This window comes from Theropithecus gelada, chromosome 3 (genome assembly GCF_003255815.1).
Source record: "Theropithecus gelada isolate Dixy chromosome 3, Tgel_1.0, whole genome shotgun sequence".
Taxonomy (NCBI): domain Eukaryota; kingdom Metazoa; phylum Chordata; class Mammalia; order Primates; family Cercopithecidae; genus Theropithecus; species Theropithecus gelada.
Genome location: NC_037670.1, coordinates 12051766 through 12070612, shown reverse-complemented (window position 1 = coordinate 12070612; position 18847 = coordinate 12051766). Strand labels below are relative to the sequence as shown.

The window sequence follows — 18847 nt, the reverse complement described above, 5'->3', positions numbered from 1 at the left end:
CAGTAGCAAAACCAGAGCTGGGGCAAGTGGCGAAGCGGCGGTTGCCCCTCCTCCCCCACCTTGTCTACATTCTTCCACCTGCTGGTGTCCACCTCTGCCCACATCTTGGATCCCATCCCCAGCGAACCCCGAACTCACTGCCAACATTCTCCTAGCACCTATGCATTGCTCAAGCTAACATCATCACACAGAGTGAAGTTCTAGGTCATGCTCTAGGCTTGGGACACCTGGGTTCTTTTCACTGGGAGGCTCCTAGCTACTATGAATGACTTAGAAGTCACTTTGATCTTTCCCAGCCTTCTGTTTTCTCCCTCTGCCTTTGATGTGGGGAACCAGTATTGGAGACAGCGCTGTGCAGATGCAGCTGTTACTACTTGCAATTAAATAGAAGACTCTCAAAGTTCTAAAAGCATAAATGATCCAGAGGAAGGGAGTGGTGTCCAGAAATACCAGGAGGTGGGGATTCCAGTTGCACTAGAAGGCGGCCTGGTTGGAACCAGGAGACAGCCCCTATGCCAGGCTGAGGGACCTGCCCTCCACTGTACCAAACTCTCCAGCCAGAACCACACCATCCCCGCGCCCGCGTGAGCTGGGGCACGGGGGAGCCTGCGAAATAGCAACGTTGTGCAAAGCTGGAGGGAACCCCAGTGAGAGAGGCAGGCTCAGAAAGTGCATCACAAGATGAACAAGGACTCAAATGGGGGAGCAATCTAAATACATTTCATTTTACAGGATCTCTCTCTCTCTCTCTCTCTCTCTCTCTGGATTGCACACTGGGCTGGTGATAGGAAGAGAAACAGGGACAGAAAAATGGGCACTGTGATGTTAAGCATGGTAGAGATCCAGAGAGGATGAGGATGGGAGGCTAGAGAGAATTGGGGAGAGGGCACTGATCTCTGGCACCAGAGCAAATATCTGGCACTTGAGCGGGGGGAGGGGCTTGAGGTGGAGAGGGCAGTGCAGGGCCAGTTTTTAGGGCTTTAGAAAGGGCAGGAGGAAGAAAAGAAATGTGAATTGGCATCCCACACAATCCTGAGCGCTTCCACCCAGGAGGGAGCAGAAGGGAGAAGCCAGGAAAGGGGGAGTTCACGCCCGGGCTGAGGTGATGGAGAAGGAAGGAAGGACTCTGAAGCCTGTGCAGGGACCAGTTCTTTGGGAAAAGGGTGGATAATAGCAACTCAAGGCCCCCACCTCCACCCCACACCCAATAGTCGGCAAGTTCAGGTCAGGGAATGGGCAATGGTGTTTGGGGGAGCTAGAGGCAAGATAGTAAGGGGAAAAGGGACAGAGTGGGGGGACCTGCGCCGGTAACGGCAGGAGGGCAGGACTCAGAGGGGACTTCCCAGGGGATGCAGCGTCGGAAATGGCAGGAGAGAGGCTGGTGGGGGAAACTGTGGAAGGGGGCGGGTCCAAAGTACTTCTTTTTCCCATTCCCCGCCAGAGGAGAGGCCTCAGATATCGGCCTCCAGCAGGTACTGTTCAGTATAACCCTTCACCAGCTCCAGCCCCAGCCCGGCCTGGCAGAAGTCAGCCAGCTGCGACCACAGCTGGGGCTCCAGGAAGAGCTGGCACATGACGTTGAGGCCGGCGAGGCGCGGGGCCTGGCGCTGCAGGTGCCACAGCAGCTGGCTCTGCACCTGCGCGCCGTCGCTGCCGAAGGCGTCGATGTTGAGATAGCGCCAAGTGCCGTCGCCTCCGTGCGGGATGGGGAAGGGGCGCGTGCACAGTGTGAGCACGCGCGGGCGCGCGCGGCTGTCCACGCGCCACTCCAGGCCCTTGGCCGCCAGCAGGCGCAGGTTGCTCTCGCTAGGCCGGTAGGGCTGCCAGTCCTGGATGATGGTCCCGCCCGGAAGCACTTCACGCTGCACGGAGGGCGACAGCAGGAGGCGTGCCACGTCGCCGCCTGCCTCGGACACGGCCTCGGTGGGCAGCGGTGAGAAGGTGCCGGAGGTCCGCAGAGCCGCCAGCCGCGCGCTCAGCCCGGCCAGCAGCGCGGACGCGTTGAATCGGACCAAAAGGATGCCCTGCGGGGGGGCACGAGTGAGCGCGGGGCCGGCGCGGGAGGGCTAGCGAGCCCGGTGCCTCTCGGCAGGCATCTTCACTCCCAAGTTCACGGCCACCGGCTCCCACCTGCGTCCCTCCGGAGGAGCGACTGTGAGGGCTCCGGGCCGAGTAGGGTATGGGAAAGCCTGGGTTTCAAGGGTACCAGACAGGGACCAGGGTCACAGGCTCCCAATACGTGGATCCCCAAGAAGAGGTGGGATCAGTATGGAGTAGCCAGGGAACCGAGGGTGCGGGTCCCCGAGTCTCTAGGGACGTGAAAGCCAGGGAGGCCGATCAGTCAGTAGGATTGGAGAGGCGCAGAGGGAGGACAAAGGCTCAGAGGAGGATGCTTGGGTCCCTGAACAGAGGCAGGATCCTAGGGGAGGCAGGGTGCCCGAAGTTGGGAAGCGAGGACTAGGGTTTCAAGCTGGGAGTCGGGAGTTTGGCTTCCCCTGGGTCAAAAGGTCTGGTGAGGACTGGGAGTCCCAGGGCAAGGCTCAGGGGCCGCGCCACTCGGTAGAACCCACAGAGAAGGCAAGCCCGTGTTCTGCTGGGGGTGGGGAGGGTCTCCTCGTGTGCCCCAGCAGAGAGGCCCAGCCATCCGAGTTCCCCGTCCTTCTCACCTGCTTGGTGATTAGGCGGTATTTCTTCAGCTCCCGGGGGCCCAGCTGGTCGTCCCGGGTGAGCCGTGCCACCTTGACCCCCGGGTGCTGTCGCTTGACCAGCTGCGAGCAGAAGCGCTGCAGCAGCCCGGCCACGCCCTTCCCGCGCTCCCAGGGCGCCACGCGCAGGCCCTCCACCAGCGCCGTCTCCCCGGCGTCGATCACGTTCACCGACTCCAGCGCGATCTGCGGACCGAGGCCGTTAGCCGGGGGCCCTCCCCGCCTCCGCCCCTGCCAGGGCTGTCGGCTCACTGGGCTCTCCACTTCCCACACGCTGAGCACTCCGTCGTCGTCACCACTCGGGCACCAGGCCAGGCCTGGGTTGGCACGGCCCTTGGGCCTCAGATTACAGAGCCGGCAGAACAGTCAATCGCCGGGGCCTCGTCCACCCTTTTTTTTTTTTTTTTTTAAATTTAGGACAGGGTCTCCTCACCCAGGCTGGAGCGCAGTGGTGCGATCACAGGTCACTACAGCCTCAAACTCCTGGGCTCAAGCGATGCCCCCCACCCCCAAGCCTTTCTAGTAGCTGGGACCACAGACACTCACCCCTACTCCCGGCTTTTTCTTTATTTTTATTTTTTAGAGCGGAGGTCTCCCATGTTGCCCAGGCTGGTCTGGAACTCTTAGCCTCAAGTGATCCTCCAGCCTCGGCCTCCCAAAGAGCTGGGGTTACAGGCGTGAGCCGACGCGCCCGGCCCCTTCTACCTTGTGAGATGCTCCAGCTCCGAGTGTGTCAAGTCCTGGACCGCTAGCCACGCCCCTTCTCTGGCTCCTTCCCGGGGAGTTTACCACGCTCCACATCCTCTTAGCTCCTCCCCCAGCCCAACTCTAAGCTCATCCTGCTCCCACCCTTAGCCTACCCTGTCTCTCCTGCTCCCCACCTCTTTTGCTTTTACCCCCAGAAAAATCCTCCAGTGGATCCTCAAACTTCCAAGTGCTCACCTGTCCCCCTGGTTCCTCTGCTTTAGGAGTCCTCCACCCCACCCTCACTGACATAGCCCCTGGATCCGCGCTGCAAGCCCTGCGCTTCCTCAGCATCCGGACGAAGGCTGGGGAGAAGCTCTCATCCTCCTCTTCCTAAGGTCCACGCACCCGCAGGTGGCTTCACCCCATGTCACCTGGGCCCTGCCCCCGGGCTCACCACGCCTCCGTTGCGCTTGGCCAGCACCACCGTGCGGTCGGGATCCCGGAGCCAGCTGTGGTAGCGGCTGGGAAGGTAGTCTAGGCCGCCGTAGATGCCCCCCGAGATGGCCAGCACTTCCTCAAACTCCCGTTCCGTGGCTACCACGAAGTCCAATGGCTCGGCCTCAGCCTCAGGCCCCGATCTGGACCCAGGCTCGGCCCCCGACAACTCGGCCTTGGCCTCAGGCCCTGACTCGGCCCCCCGGGGCTCAGCCTCAGCCTCAGGCCCCGATCCGGACCTGGGCTCGGCCTCCACCTCCTGTGGCCGGGTTTCAGAGCTTGGCTCTGCATCTCGGGCAGCCTCCTTTTCTGGCTTAGTGACCTCTGAGGTGGCTGTGCCACAGCTGGCTTCCAGCTTCATGACCCTGCAGAAAAAAGAGAATGCAGCAGGTGGATCAGAGCCCTTCCTTTCCACATCTGGGCCCCTGCACACAAACGGTCCTAATGCCCCTTCCTACACAAATACTCTTTCTTTTTCTTTTCTTTTCTTTCTTTCTTTTATTTTTATTTATTTATTTATTTATTTGTTGAGATGGAGTCTCGTTCTGTCGCCCAGGCTGGAGTGCAGTGTCGCGATCTCGGCTCACTGCAATCTCTGCCTGCCAGTTTCAAACTATTCTCCTGCCTTCGCCTCCTGAGTTGCTGGGACTACAGGCACGGTGCCGCCATGCCTGGCTAATTTTTGTATTTTTAGTAGAGATGGAGTTTCACCATGTTGGCCAGGCTGGTCCTGAACCCCTGATTTCAGGTGATCCTCCCACCTCAGCTTCCCAAAGTGCTGGGATTACAGGCATGAACCACCACACCGGCCCCTTTCTTCACTTCTTCTTCTTATTATTTTTAAATACAGATAGGGATCTCGCTATGTTGCCCAGGCTGATCTCAAACTCCTGGGCTCAAGATCCTCCCACCTTGTCCTCCCACAGTGCTGGGATTACAGGTGTGAGCCACTGTACCTGGCCCACAAACACCCTTTCTTTTCTGCTGTCCACACAGACCCTGGGAATGGAGGGCTCCCAGCTCCCTCCCTCTTCCCACCAGTTTCCAGAAATCTCAGCTCTACCCACTCCACTCTTACGGGATGCTCCCTAACAGTCAGAAACTTAGAACCCTGTGAGCTCTCCATAGACCAGCCCCAGATCTCCTCCAGGCCCAGCCGGCAACCAGGGACCCAGGCAAAAGAAAAAAGGCATTTGGGGGTAGTTAAAAAAAAAAAACACACAAAACAGGAAGGCCGGGCACGAAGACTCATACCTGTACTCCCAGCACTTTGGGAGGCCAAGGCAGGTGGATTGGTTGAGTCATGGAGTTTAAGAACAGCCTGGGCAATATAGTGAGACTGTCTCTACAAAAAATACAAAAAAATTAGCCGGGCATAGTGGTGCAGTGGGCCTGTAGTCCCAGCTGCTCTGGAGGCTGAAGTGGGAGGATCATTTCAGCCAAGGAGGCAAAGGTTGCAGTGAGCCATGATCATACCACTGCACTCCCGCCTGTGTGACAGAGAGAAACCCTGTCAAAAAAAAAATAATAATAAAAAAAGAAAGAAAAGGAAAAGAAAAAAGAAAAAAAAAAGAGGCACACTCCAAGGATCCCATAACCTCTCTAAGACCTCTGCAAGGACAACATGAGAAAGAAACTCCCCTCTGTACACAAGAAAGTTCCCAGAGAACAGTGGAGGATTCACCCCCACCCCCATTTCCTGACACTGCCAGTTACAATCCCAGCCAGGGCAAAGGGAGGAGAGTGTAGACCCCAAATATCCTCCGTATTGCTGCCCCAGTTCCCCATCCCCCCACCTCCACCTCTTGACATACACATTCAAATATAAGCAAGATAGACAGCTCCACTAGAAAATGTCAAGGCAGCCTAGCACGGTGGCTCAGCCAAGGTGGGTAGATCACCTGAGGTCAGAAGTTTGAGACCAGCCTGGCCAGCATGATGAAACACCATCTCTACCAAAAATACAAAAATTAGCCGAGCATAGTGGTGGATGCCTGTAAGCGCAGCTACTAGAGAGGCTGAGGAACAAGAGTCACTTGAAGCCGGGAGGTGGAGGTTGTAGTGAGCCTGAGCCGAGGTTGAGCCACTGCACTCCAGCCTGGGCAACAGAGACTCTGTCAAAAAAAAAAAAAAAAAAAAGAAAGAAAGAAAGAAAAAGAAAAAGAAAATGTCGAGCCATTCCTTCTAAGCCAATCAACCCCCACCCCCCACCCTCCTTTCCTTCCTTCTGCCCCTCTTCCCCATAGGGAGACTTGGGCTCTGTCCACTCCAGGACTAGGAACCATTTGAAAAGGGTTCTGTCCGAGTTCCATCAAAACGAAAGAGAAAGCCCCCTAACCAAGTCCCAGCGACTTCTATTTCTGGGCCTGTCTCTTCCAGATCAGCCAAATCGACCAATCAAATCCCCCCTCTCTCTTTCAGCCAATGATATTGCTCACCTCAGATAACCTACATTAAGCCTCATTAACCAACATCCCAAGGGCACAAAGACCAGCTACTCTGTGGGGGTGATATTGACTTAACTGGAGTTTTTTTTTTTTTTTTTTTTTTTTTTTTACAAAAGCCTGACCTAGGTTCCTAGGTTTGGGGAAGGTTGACCAGCAGTGGGACCAAGGAGTGGTTTGCACTTCCAAGTCATAAACAGAGCTTGCCTAAACACGGTATGCTCGCTATACAAACCAAGCTTCAAGACAAGAGTTCCATCTCCCTCTTTGTTTTCTGATTCTTTCTCATCTGATTCCAATACCTGGAGGTTACCTGGATATGGAGCCAGAATTATCAGAGGAGAGGAGGAAACCAAGCTCAGAGGATTTAGATCCCCTGCTGGGGCCATTAGAGACCATCAGTTTCAACCCATTGTTTTCACAATCAAGGAGATTACCCTTGATTTCACAATCAAGGAGATTAGCCTTGCCTGAGGTGACTCAGTCTGGGTAGAGCCAGACTCAAAGTTAAGTTTCCTTGGCTTCCAGGCCAGGGGAGAAGCCTGTTATTATTGTTGTTGCTTGTTTGTTTATTTTATTTTATTCTTTGAGTCAGGGTCTTGCTCTGTCGCCCAGGCTGGAATGCAATGGCATCATCATAGCTCACTGCAGCCTCAACCTCCTGGGCTCAAGCGATCCTCCCACCTTAGCCTCCCGAGTAGCTGAGACTACAGGCGTGTGCCACTACACTTGGTTACTTTTTTAAATGTTTATTTTTTTTAGAGATGGGGTCCCACTATGTTGCCCAGGCTGGTCTTGAACTCCTGGGCTCAAGCGATCCTCCCACCTCCACTTCCCAAAGTGCTGGGATATTAGGTGCGAGCCACCATGCCCAGCCAAGATCTCTTTGTAGTGTATCTGGATCTCTGAACTCAGCCTGAAGAGCAAGGAGGGGAACTACTGGGTCCTTGAACAGGAGTTGAAGGGCGCAGGTGGGATAAGATGATGAAGAACCAGAGATGGAGTTGCTGGGAACTCCCTCACTGTCTGGCCCACACGGTCAGCAATCCCTATGCCAACACACAAGCCTCCACGCCTGGGACCAACCCAAGCCCCAGACCTCTTGCACCACGCTCTGGGGACAATGCGACCCAAAGAAGAGCAAGTTAGCTTCTGACTCCATCTGCAGCTCCAGGCAACATGAAGCAGCTCTTCATGGCTCCCAGGAAAATGCAAGCTGGTGGTTCAGTGGTGCCTCCAGCAATTCCCTCGCTGCCCCCAAAGGTGATGAGGTGTGAGCAACGGGTAGACTGGAACCCACCTGACTCATTCAAGACATTCGGCTCCAGTCTCCTTCGCTTGCTTACAGTGGGGAGACCTTTTCCAAATGGTATTTCTACATCTCAGATAAGGTTGTTTGTGGCAGGAGGTAAGGGTAGGGGTGGACATGGGGAGTTCCCAGAGTCACGGAGAAGGAAGAACTTTCCAATGCATCCCCCATCTTTCAACCTAGGCACCACCTCTACCCCATTCCCTTTTTGGGGACATGAACAAAGCTTCCCAGGTCCTTAAACCTTGGAGGAGGTGAGTAATAAAACAGGTCAGGGATTCCAGACCAAGCCAAACCTGTGGGCTGGCCCGTAACCCTTGCTTCACACGCTGACCGCTTCCTACCCTCCAGTCCAGCACCCTCTAGCCTGGTTCCATGGAACTCTTAACTCTCATCAGATGTCTAGGCAGAAGTGGAGGCAGCTGGTGAGTCCAGGGCACTGTCGGGGACGTAGTCCAGGTATCTCCTGGACCAAACACCCTCCTAAAAGAGGAACAGCATTTCTTGGCCCGGCAAGGTGGCTCATGCCTTTAATCCCCGCACTTTGGGAGGCCGAGGGAGGCGGATCATCTGAGGTCAGGAGCTGGAGACTAGCCTGACTAACATGGAGAAATCCTGTCTCTACTAAAACAAACAAACAAACAAAAAAAAAAAAACAAAAAACAAAATTAGCCTGGCGGGCTGGCACATTCCTGTAATCCCAGCTACTCAGGAGGCTGAGGCAGGAGAATCACTTGAACCCGGGAGGCAGAGATTGTGGTGACCCGAGATTGTGCCATTGCACTCCAGCCTGAGCAACAAGAGTGAGATGCCGTCAAAAAAAAAAAAAAAAAAAAAAAAAAAGAGGGACAGCATTTCTTTCTTCATCCCTATCCCCACATCCTTGGGGACATTCTTTAAATCTCATAAATATGAATGATTGCTTGCTTTGGGGAGGGGGTGATCCGAGTCATAGCTGGGCATGATCGGAGTCAGAGCTGGGAATGCCGGGAGCCCACCCACCCGCACCCCACTCCCACCGCACCCCCACACACCTGAAATATCGATGCCCTTGAGGCCGATGGCTTCTTGACACTGGGGGAGGGGGCAGAGGGAGGGAAGGGAGAGCCCAGTCGCCGGGGAGGCGGAGACAAAGAAGGCGGCTGCACAAAGCGCCCAAAGATGAGAGCGAAAAGAACGGGAATGGAGGCAGAGAGCAGACAAAAGCAGACAGGAGATGCGGCCGCAGGGGACAGGCCGGGAAGCGGGAGGAGGCTTCGACACTGAATCACAGACATGACACCTCGTGACTCCGGGCCCAGCAGATTTAAAAAAAAAAAAAAAAATCCTAGCACGCACCCCCTCCCCTGGGACACTGTAAATAGAAAGGAGCGTGACACACCCCCTTCGCCCCGGGGTGTGGAGGGCGGGGATCCGGGGGCGGAAGGGGTCAAGGGGAAAAGAAAGTCAGAAAAAAGGCTGGAAGAGAACAACCTTGGAAACAGAGACAAGGGAGAGGCGATGAAATGGGGGCGGGAGGGAAGGCCTAGGGAGTGGGCAGAGGCAGGGGCCGAGGAAGTTGGCCCAGCGAATAGGGGTGGGGACCCCAGAGGGCCATAGTCTTGGAGGAGGGGGGCTGTCCTGGAGGGTCTTCCCGAGTGAGGGTCATCCCCCTGCCTCTATCCCGGAGTGGGGGCTTGGGCTTGGGCGAGAGGAAGACTGCGAAGGGAGCGGTCTGTTTGGCGAGGGTTCCCCTGGGCACCGGACCCTGGGGACAGGTGGGAGCGACATGGCAACAGAGGGGGGCGGGGGAGTCCTTCTGGACACCTGAAGCGCAGCCTCTGACTCAGTTTTCTGGGTCACTGGACTGGGAGGGGTGGGCAGAAGGGGGCGCAGCTCCTTGGTACCCCTGGGGGGCGGTGGCCTTCTGCTGCCCCATTCTGCGGTGAAGGAGCACGCTAGCCCCCTCCCCACTCCCCAGGCCCGGCCGCCCCCCTACCTCGCCGGAGCCGGAGCTGGAGCCAGGGCCGAGATGCCGCAAAGCCAATTGGGGCGGGCGGCGGGCGCAGACACCCCCGGTGCCAAGCGAGAGGTCCCTTTGGAGCCCCCAAGAGTCAAAGGAGGATGATGCTCGGGGACTCCGCCGCGCTGTCGGAGCCCGACTCGAACGTCGAAGGTCAGCTCCGGGGCTGCGCCGCAGCACCGTTGGCGACGCGGGCCGGGGCGCCCAGCGGTTCAGGGGTTAGGGTGGCACGCGTGGCTCCCGCGGCGACGCTTCGGCGGCAGCTTAGAGGGGCGGAGACCCCGGCGACACGGGAGAAACCCGGGACGGATCCGGAGCGGACTCGTGCCCTGCTGGCGGGCCGGGGGTCGGGGTGCGCCCTGGGCAGCTGGGTGGCCTTAAGCCCTACTTCCGAGACTCCGCCCCGTATCCCGGCTGGGGAGTGGGACTGGGGATCGGGATGTCTCGGGTTTTGGTGGTGGTAATGCTGGAGTTGCTGGCTTAGTTATCTCCCCACCCCACGCCTAGCACCTCTGTTCTCTGTCTGGGGGTCCCCCATTGCCCCGAAGTCCCCCTCCTTCAGGAGCCACCCCTCAATGAAATCTCCTGCCTCCATTGTAAGAGCGGCTAGGAAGGGGGACTCCGAGCCTTCCTCCCCGGAAACTGATCGAGGGAATCAGAAACCTTAGAACACCGGGAAGGCGAAGAGACATCAAGAGACAGAAGTTGAGAGGCTAAAAAGGGCAGAGGGAGGCCAAGACCTTTCCATCTTCTCACCACGGTGTGGGCGCCCGAGCACCCTGGTCCCCCAGGTGCACAAGGCCCCTTAGTCCACAAAGTACCCCGCGGGGCAGCAGGCAGAAAGACCTCCAGGTAGGCAGCGCATACTGTGGCACATTCACACAGACCTCTGCACGCAGGAGGCTCTGCACTCCATGCTGATCCTGGTAGCTGGGGAGGAAGAGGAAAGTGTGGAGTTGGGACCCGGGTGGGTGCAGCGCTGCCCCTGACTCTAATAAGCTGGTGGCCCAGGCTCTTAACTCCTACAAGGTTCTCCATCCCACCTATAAAGTGAACTTAAGGCTGGGTGCGGTGGCTCACGCCTGTGATCCCAGCACTTTGGGAGGCCGAGGCGGGCGAATCACTTGAGGTCAGGAGTTGGAGATCAGCCTGGCCAACATGGTGGAACCCCGTATCTACTAAAAATACAAAAATTAGTCTGGCCTGGCCGGGCGCGGGGGCTCACCCCTGTAATTCCAGCACTCTGGCAGGCCGAGGTGGGCGGATCACCTAAGGTCAGGAGTTCAAGACCAGCATGGCCAACATGGCGAAACCCCGTTTCTACTAAAAATACAAAAATCAGCCGGGCACAGTGGCGTGCGCCTGTAATCCCAGCTATGCGGGAGGCTGACGCAGGAGAATCGCTTGAACCCAGGAGGCAGAGGCTGCAGTGCGCCATTGCGCTCCAGCCTGGGCGGCAGAGCGAGAATCCAACTCAAAATAAAATAAAATAATAAATAAATAAAGTGAGATCAGAACACCTTCAGTTCTACCCTGTAAGGAACCAAGAAAGTGATGGACAAAGTAACTGTAAACTGGGTAATGGACATAGTAACTGATGGAAAGATGATGGGAAGTGATGGACGTAATAACTGTAAACTGCTTTGGAGATGCAGGGAAAAATGTTAAGGACTTTCAAGGTCTGCTGGAGTCCTCTCTCCAGGGGCTGCCCAGCTCTCATGCTCCCCCTACCCTCTCCCTCACCCTGAAATTCATTGTTCACTCATCTTATTCCATTTTTTTTTTCCTTTTTTTTTTTACTTTCGGAGGTGATAACTTCATAGCCAGGCAAACTGACCCCATTGGATGTGCCAATGTAATAAGAAGGAAGGTCATGTTCCTGGAATCCCACATACAGGAATTCCAACCGAGGGTTAAAGGGCTAAACAGAAATAACACCAAGGGTTAAAGGGATGAGAATCAGGACTTCTAGGCTGAGGCAGGGCGAAAGGCAACTGACAAGTTATTCAACCTTTTGATAATAGGACTTCCCCCATTTCTGATTTCTGAAAGGGCTAACACACTGTGCGTCTCACCAAACTGCAGATTGCAGTTAAGGTGCCATATGCTTCACAGTGGGAAAGAACTTCAAAAAGTTACAGATTTCAAGGAAAAAATCACTAGTGGCCAAAGGGAGAGACCATCATATGCTAATCCCGCCCCTTTAGCCAGAAGCCACACCTTCCACCAACAGAAACTCTTGGATTGGTCCAACACTCACACACTTCCAGTTCCATCAGCCAATCAGAATCAAAAGTTTCCCAACGTTTCGACCCCTCCCCTTAATCCAAGCCACTCAGAAGCAACTTGTCACTGTAAGTCCCGCCTCCAAACCGCTCACTGGACCAATGGAAAGCCATCTTGTTCCAGGCTTCATTCTCAGACATCTAGGAAAGCCAGTTTCCCTCTCAGCAACAGAACAAGTGGCTTTCAGCTTCTTAAGTGTTCAGAGGATGCAGGGAGGCGGCCTACTCTGGGATGGAGGAGAGCTCTGGATGAGAGGAGACAGCCCTGGAGTGGCTGGCCTCGGTTCCAGGACTACCCTCTACCCAGTACTGGTGGTGATGCGGTGAATGTTTACTAAGCACTGTAGCTGAATCTTCATAACGCTGTAGGGGAGGGGGGATTGTTTAGCCATTTTACAGAAGAGCAAAGTAGCTTCTGAGAAGGCTATGGACTAGATCCCATAGGATTTATTTTATTTTATTTTATTTTTATTTTTTATTTTGAGAAAGAGTCTCGCTCTGTCGCCCAGGCTGGAGTCCAGTGGCGCGAACTCGGCTCACTGTAGCCTCCGCCTCCCGGGTTCAAGCGATTCTCTGGTCTCAGCTTCCTGAGTAGCTAAACCACCACGCCCAGCTAATTTTTTTTTTTTTTTTTTTTTTTTTTTGAGACGGAGTTTCACTCTTGTTGCCCAGGCTGGAGTGCAGTCTCTTGATCTTGGCTCACCGCAGCCTCCGCCTCCCGAGATCAAGAGATTCTCCTGCCTCAGCCTACCGAGTAGCTGAGATTACAGGTATGCGCCACCACGCCCGGCTAATTTTTGTATTTTTAGTAGAGACTGGGTTTCTCCATGTTTGTCAGGCTGGTTTTAAACTCCTAACCTCAGGTGATCCGCCCGCCTCGACCTCCCAAAGTGTTGGGATTACAGGCGTGAGCCACGGCACCTGGCCATGCCCAGCTAATTTTTGTATTTTTAGTAGAGACACGGTTTCACCATATTGGCCAGGCTGGTCTCAAACTCCTGACCACAAGTGATCCTCCTGGCTCAGGCCTGTAATGCCAACACTTTGGGAGGCCGAGGCAGGAGGATCTCTTGAGGCCAGGAGTTTGAGACCAGTCTGGGCAACATAGTGAGACCTTGTCTCTACCAAAAATAAAAAAATTAGGCGGGCATGGTGGCATGCACCTGTGGTCCCAGCTACTCAGGAGGCTGAGGCGGGAGGATCGCTAGCACCCTGGAGTCTGGAGTTGCAATGAGCTCTGAAGGTGCCACTGGGTGACAGCCTGGGTGACAGAGGGAGACACGTCTCTCTCTCTCCCCCCCACACACACGTGTATATATATATATATACACACACACGTGTATCTATATGTATATGTATATATGTGTATCTACGTGTGTGTATGTGTGCATGTATATATATACATACACATATATACACATACATATATACATATATATACATACATATATATATATAGAGAGAGAGAGAATAAAGCACCAATCAAGTATTAGTGCCATTAATACTGGAGATAGGCTGGGTGCCGTGGCTCACGCCTGTAATCCCAACACTTTGAGAGGCCAAGGCGTGTGGATCACTTGAGGTCAGGAGATCAAGACCAGTCTGGCCAACATAGCAAAACCCCTTCTCTACTAAAAATACAAAAATTAGCTGGGCATGGTGGCATGTGCCTGTAATCCCAGCTACTCTGGAGGCTGAGGCAGGATAATCACTTGAATCCAGGATGTGGAGGTTGCAGTGAGTCAAAATGGTGCCACTGCACTCCAGCCTGGGCAACAGAGCGAGACTCAGTCTCAAAAAAAAGAAAAAAAAAATTTTTTTTAAGAGACAGGATCTTGGCCGGGCGCAGTGGCTCAAGCCTGTAATCCCAGCACTTTGGGAGGCCGAGATGGGCGGATCACGAGGTCAGGAGATCGAGACCATCCTGGCTAACAGGGTGAAACCCCGTCTCTACTAAAAAATACAAAAAACTAGCCGGGCGAGGTGGTGGGCGCCTGTAGTCCCGGCTACTCGGGAGGCTGAGGCAGGAGAAGGGCGTAAAAACCCGGGAGGCGGAGCTTGCAGTGAGCTGAGATCCGGCCACTGCACTCTACCCTGGGCGACACAGCGAGACTCCGTCTCAAAAAAAAAAAAAAAAAAAAAGAGACAGGATCTTGCTCTTTCACCTGGAGTGGAGTGTAGTGGCACAATCATAGCTCACTGCAACCTCAAACTCCTGGGCTCAAGAGATCTCCCACCTCAGCCCCCTGCGTAACTGAGACTACAGGCACATGTCACCACACCCAGCTAATTATTGTATTTTTTGTAGAGGCAGAGTCTTGCTATGTTGCCCAGGCTGGTCTTGAACTCCTAGCCTCAAGCCATCCTCCTGCCTTGGTCTCCCAAAGTGCTGGAATTACAGACATGAGCCACCTCTCCAGGCCATAATAAGCCACCTTGAATCTTCATACTCAGCAAGCTGAAAGCCTTGGCATCTCAGGATTCTGGTGAACACTTCTTCCTCTGGATTTTTGCTTTTGAGGGTTTTCCTCTTAGACCCCGCTTCTCCCTGTCCCACTGTGAAATCAATGCTAAGTCTTCTGCCATCCCCCTTAGCACACCCTATCCAGTGACCTCTCTCTCTCGACAATTCCCCAATCTACAAATCAAGTCTTGACCTCCCAGGCTGTCTCCAGCTATCTATGGAACATCTGTGCTGTGATGAGAGCAGTGAAATAAAAGATGTGAATGATTTACAGGAAATGACCTGGACCTGGATCCCTCATATGCTTTTTCTCTTTTTATTTTCTCTTTTAAATTTTTTGTAGACACGGGGTCTTGCTATATTGCCCAGGTTCGTCTCACACTCCTGGCTTCAAGTGATCCTCCCACCTTGGCCTCCCAAAGTTCTGGGATTACAGGCATGAGCCACCACCTCTGGCCAATACCTTGTATGCTTTACAACCTTCACAATCAGCTCCTCTTGCAGACAAGGGAAGGAGACCAGAGATGAAAGGGTTAAGTAATTGGCCCCAAGTCACAGAGCCAGTGAGCGACTAAAAGGCTTACTCAGAATGATAGACTAACAGGAATCATCTAGATCATCCCACAAGGCAGATATCAGAGATGCCACACTTTCCTGGTGAGTCATGAAGTCACGGCTTTCTCAGTCTCAAAGAGGACATAGCACCCAACTTCCAGTAAAGATTAAATAAGGTAATGTGTGTAAAGTGCCTGGCAGAGCATTCCTGGCACAACATTTCAATTGACGGTAGGTATTATTATCCAGCCAACTGGAGCAGCAATTCTCACATGGGGTGTATAACAGCCTGTACTTTGGAATTCAGGCATAACTGAAGCCTCTTGTTTATTCTGCAGTCAGGACTGTCAGGGCTCGAGGAACACCCACAGGAGCTTCAGGAATCAGGCAAGAAGAGAAAGAGGGAAAATCACTACGCGTGATCATGAACTGTTTCATTTGATTTTTGGAGACAGGGTCTTGCTCTTTTGCCCATGCTGTAATGCAGTAGCACAAACACAGCTCACTGCAACCTCAACTCCCGGGCTCAAGCAATCCTCCCGTCTCAGCCTCCTGAGTAGTTGGCAGCACAGATGCACACCACCACGCCCTGCTAATTAAAAAAAAAAAAAAAAAAAATTGTAGAGCCGGGCACGGTGGCTCAAGCCTGTAATCCTAGCACTTTGGGAGGCCGAGACGGGCGGATCACAAGGTCAGGAGATCGAGACCATCCTGGCCAACACAGTGAAACCCCATCTCTACTAAAAAATACAAAAAACTAGCCGAGCGAGGTGGTGGGCGCCTGTAGTCCCAGCTATTCGGGAGGCTGAGGCAGGAGAATGGCGTAAACCCGGCAGGCGGAGCTTGCAGTGAGCCAAGATCCGGCTACTGCACTCCAGCCTGGGCGACAGAGCGAGACTCCGTCTCAAAAAAAAAAAAAATTTTGTAGAGGCAGAGTCACACCATGTTGCCCAGACTGGTCTTGAACTCCTGGGCTCAAGTGATCCTCTCGCCTCGGCCCAAAGTGCTGGGACTACAGATGTGAGCCACCGCACCCAGCTATAAACTATTTATTTATTTATTTATTTATTTCTCTATTTCTCTATTTATTTATTTAACAGAGTTTCGCTCTTGTCGCCCAGGCTGGAGTGCAATGGCACTATCTTGACTCACTGCAACCTCTGCCTCCTGGGTTCAAGCAATTCTCCTGCCTCACCCTCCCAAGTAGCTGAAATTATAGGCATACACCACCACACCTGGCTAATTTTGTATTTTTAGTAGAGAAGGGGTTTCACCATGTTGGCCAGGCTGGTCTCGAACTCCTGACCTAAAGTGATCTGCCCACCTTGGCTTCCCGGCCTGTTTTTTTTTTTTCTTTTTGAGACAGTCTTCCTCTGTCCCTCTGTCCCTCTGTCGCCCAGGCTGGAGTGTGGTGGTGGCGGGATCTCAGTTCTTGGCAACCTTTGCCTCCCGGGTTCAAGCGATTCTCCTGCCTTAGCCTCCTAAGTAGCTGGGATTACAGGCACCCACCACACACCGAGCTATTTTTTTTTTTTTTAAGTAGGGACGGAGTTTCATCATATTGACCTCACATGTTTCATCACATTTAGTAGAGACAGGGTTTCATCATGTTAATCATCACCTGATCTCAAGTGATCCGCCTACCTGGGCCTCCCAAAATGCTGGTATTACAGGCATGAGCCACCGTGCACCCTGATTCCCAGTATCCTAATCCCAAACCAGTCCACAGCCCAGCCTCACACTACACTTCTGAAGGTTAGAAGTGTGTGACTATTGTGCTTGGATGTACGTGAAGTTTCACATCTGTGCTCCCCCAGTCGTCAGCTTCCTGTTTCCCATGCACATAAACCAATACTGGCTACAATGTCTGCTCATTTATTCAGCAAGCATTATTGTCATCTTCTAAGGGCCTGGTTAATTCCACTTCTTCTTACAAGTAGCTCACTTTAGCTGGCTATTAAACATACACTGTTTTGGGCCAGGTGCAGGGGCTCACGCCTATAATCCCAGCACTTTGGGAGGCTGAGGCAGGTGGATCACGAGGTCAGGAGATCGAGACCATCCTGGCTAATATGGTGAAAACATGTCTCTACTAAAAATACAAAAAATAATAATCCGGGTGCGGTGGCGGGCACCTGTAGTTCCAGCTACTCGGGAGGCTGAGGCAGGAGAATGGCGAGAGCCCAGGAGGCAGAACTTGCAGTGAGCCAAACTCGTACCACGGCACTCCAGCCTGGATGACAGAGTGAGACTCTGTCTCAAAAAATATATATATACAGTTTGATTTTTTATTATTTAATTTAATTTAATTAATTTTTTTTTTTTTTTTGAGATGGAGTTTCACTCTTGTTGCCCAGGCTGGAGTGCAATGGCACCATCTTGGCTCACTGCAACCTCCGCATCCCGGATTCAAGTGATTCTCCTGCCTCAGCCCCCTGAGTAGCTAGGATTACAGGCATGCACCACCATGCCCGACTAATTTTGTATTTTTAGTAGAGACGGGGTTTGTCTATGTTGGTAAGGCTGGTCTCGAACTCCAGACCTCAGGTGATCCACCCGCCTCAGCCTCCCAAAGTGCTGGGATTACAAGTGTGAGCCACCATGCCTGGCCTAGGCTAGACCAGCCTGGGCAACATAGCAAGACTCTGTCACTACAAAAAATTTTAAAAATTAGCCGGGTGGGGTGGTGCACACCTGCAGTCCCAGTTACTCAGGAGGATGTTGTAGGAGGATCTCTTGAGCCCAAAAAGTCAAGGCTGCAGTGAGCCCTGATCATGCCACTGCACACTGCAGCCTGGGTGACAGAGCGACATTCTATCTAAAAAAAACAAAACAAAAACAAACAAACAAAAAAAACCACTTTTTTATCTGGAGAATATTTAACATACACAAAATCAGAGAGAATACATATTTCAAAGCATCACTTTGTATATGATAAATATATATAATTTTAGCCAGGTGTGGTGGCTTATGTCTGTAATCCCAGCACTTTGGGATGCTGAGGTGGGTGGATCACTCGAGACTAGCCTGGCCAACATGGTGAAACCCTGTCTCTACTAAAAATACAAAAATTAGCTGGGCATGGTGAGGCACACCTGTAATCCCAGCTACTTGGGAGACTGAGGCAGGAGAATACCTTGAACCTGGGAGGTGGAGGTTGCAGTGAAAATGTACAGGACAATCTCATTTCTTCCACAAATAAGTTGGAAGAAGAGACAGAGAGAGATGGAGAGGAAACCTACAGATTAAAAGAAAATTAGGCTGGGCACGGTGGCTCACACCTGTAATCCCAGCACTTTGGGAGGCCGAGGCAGGTGAATTGCTTGAGATCAGGAGTTCGAGACCAGCCTGGCCAACAGGGTGAAAACCCATCTCTACTAAAATTTTAAAAATTAGCTGGGCCGGGAGCGGTGGCTCATGCCTGTAATCCCACCACTTTGGGAGGCCAAGGCGGGCTGATCATGAGGTCAGGAATTCGAAACCATCCTGGCCAACATGGTAAAACCCTGTCTCTACTAAAAATACAAAAATTAGCCAGGCATGGTGGTGCGTGCCTGTAATCCCAGCTACTCAGGAGGCTGAGGCAGGAGAATCGCTTGAACCCGGGAGGCGGAGATTGCAGTGAGCCAAGATCGGGCCATTGCACTCCAGCCTGGGTAACAGAGTGAGATTCTATCTCAAAAAAAAAAAAAAAAAAAAAAAAAAAAAAAAAAAAAAAAAAAAAAATTAGCCAGCCGTGGTGGCATACACCTGTAATCCCAGGTACTTGGGAAATTGAGACAGGAGAATTGCTTGAACTTGGCAGGCGGAGGTTACAGTGAGCCAAGATCCCACCATTGCACTCCAACCTGGGTGACAGATCGAGATTCAGTGAAGAGAGAAAGGAAAAAAGAAAAGAAAG

General features: G+C 53.0%; 1 protein-coding gene across 2 annotated transcripts; it reads right to left on the bottom strand.

Annotated features, from left to right (window-relative positions):
• Positions 1-772: 772 nt before the first annotated feature.
• Positions 773-9852, bottom strand: NAT16 (N-acetyltransferase 16 (putative)). Of its 2 annotated transcripts, XM_025379646.1 has the most exons (6): positions 9619-9792; positions 8675-8714; positions 4108-4252; positions 3847-4017; positions 2667-2891; positions 773-2024 (listed from the first exon to the last, which is right to left on the bottom strand). In XM_025379646.1, exons 3-6 carry the CDS (start codon positions 4246-4248, stop codon positions 1452-1454), a joined length of 1110 nt encoding a protein of 369 aa, XP_025235431.1. In that variant the 5' UTR covers positions 4249-4252; positions 8675-8714; positions 9619-9792; the 3' UTR covers positions 773-1451. The 2 variants fall into 2 exon arrangements, with proteins under 2 accessions (XP_025235431.1, XP_025235432.1); XM_025379647.1 differs by lacking the exon at positions 8675-8714 and having other exon boundaries at positions 9619-9852.
• Between the last annotated feature and the right edge of the window lie 8995 nt (positions 9853-18847).

Coding starts and splice junctions, on each gene's coding strand:
- NAT16 (XM_025379647.1), bottom strand. CDS start 4,248: ATGAAGCTGGAAGCCAGCTGTGGCACAGCCACCTCAGAGGTCACTAAG. Junction 2,892..3,846: donor CCAAGCGCAACGGAGGCGTG/GTGAGCCCGGGG, acceptor CTCGGTCCGCAG/ATCGCGCTGGAGTCGGTGAA. Junction 2,025..2,666: donor ACCGCCTAATCACCAAGCAG/GTGAGAAGGACG, acceptor GCCCCCCCGCAG/GGCATCCTTTTGGTCCGATT.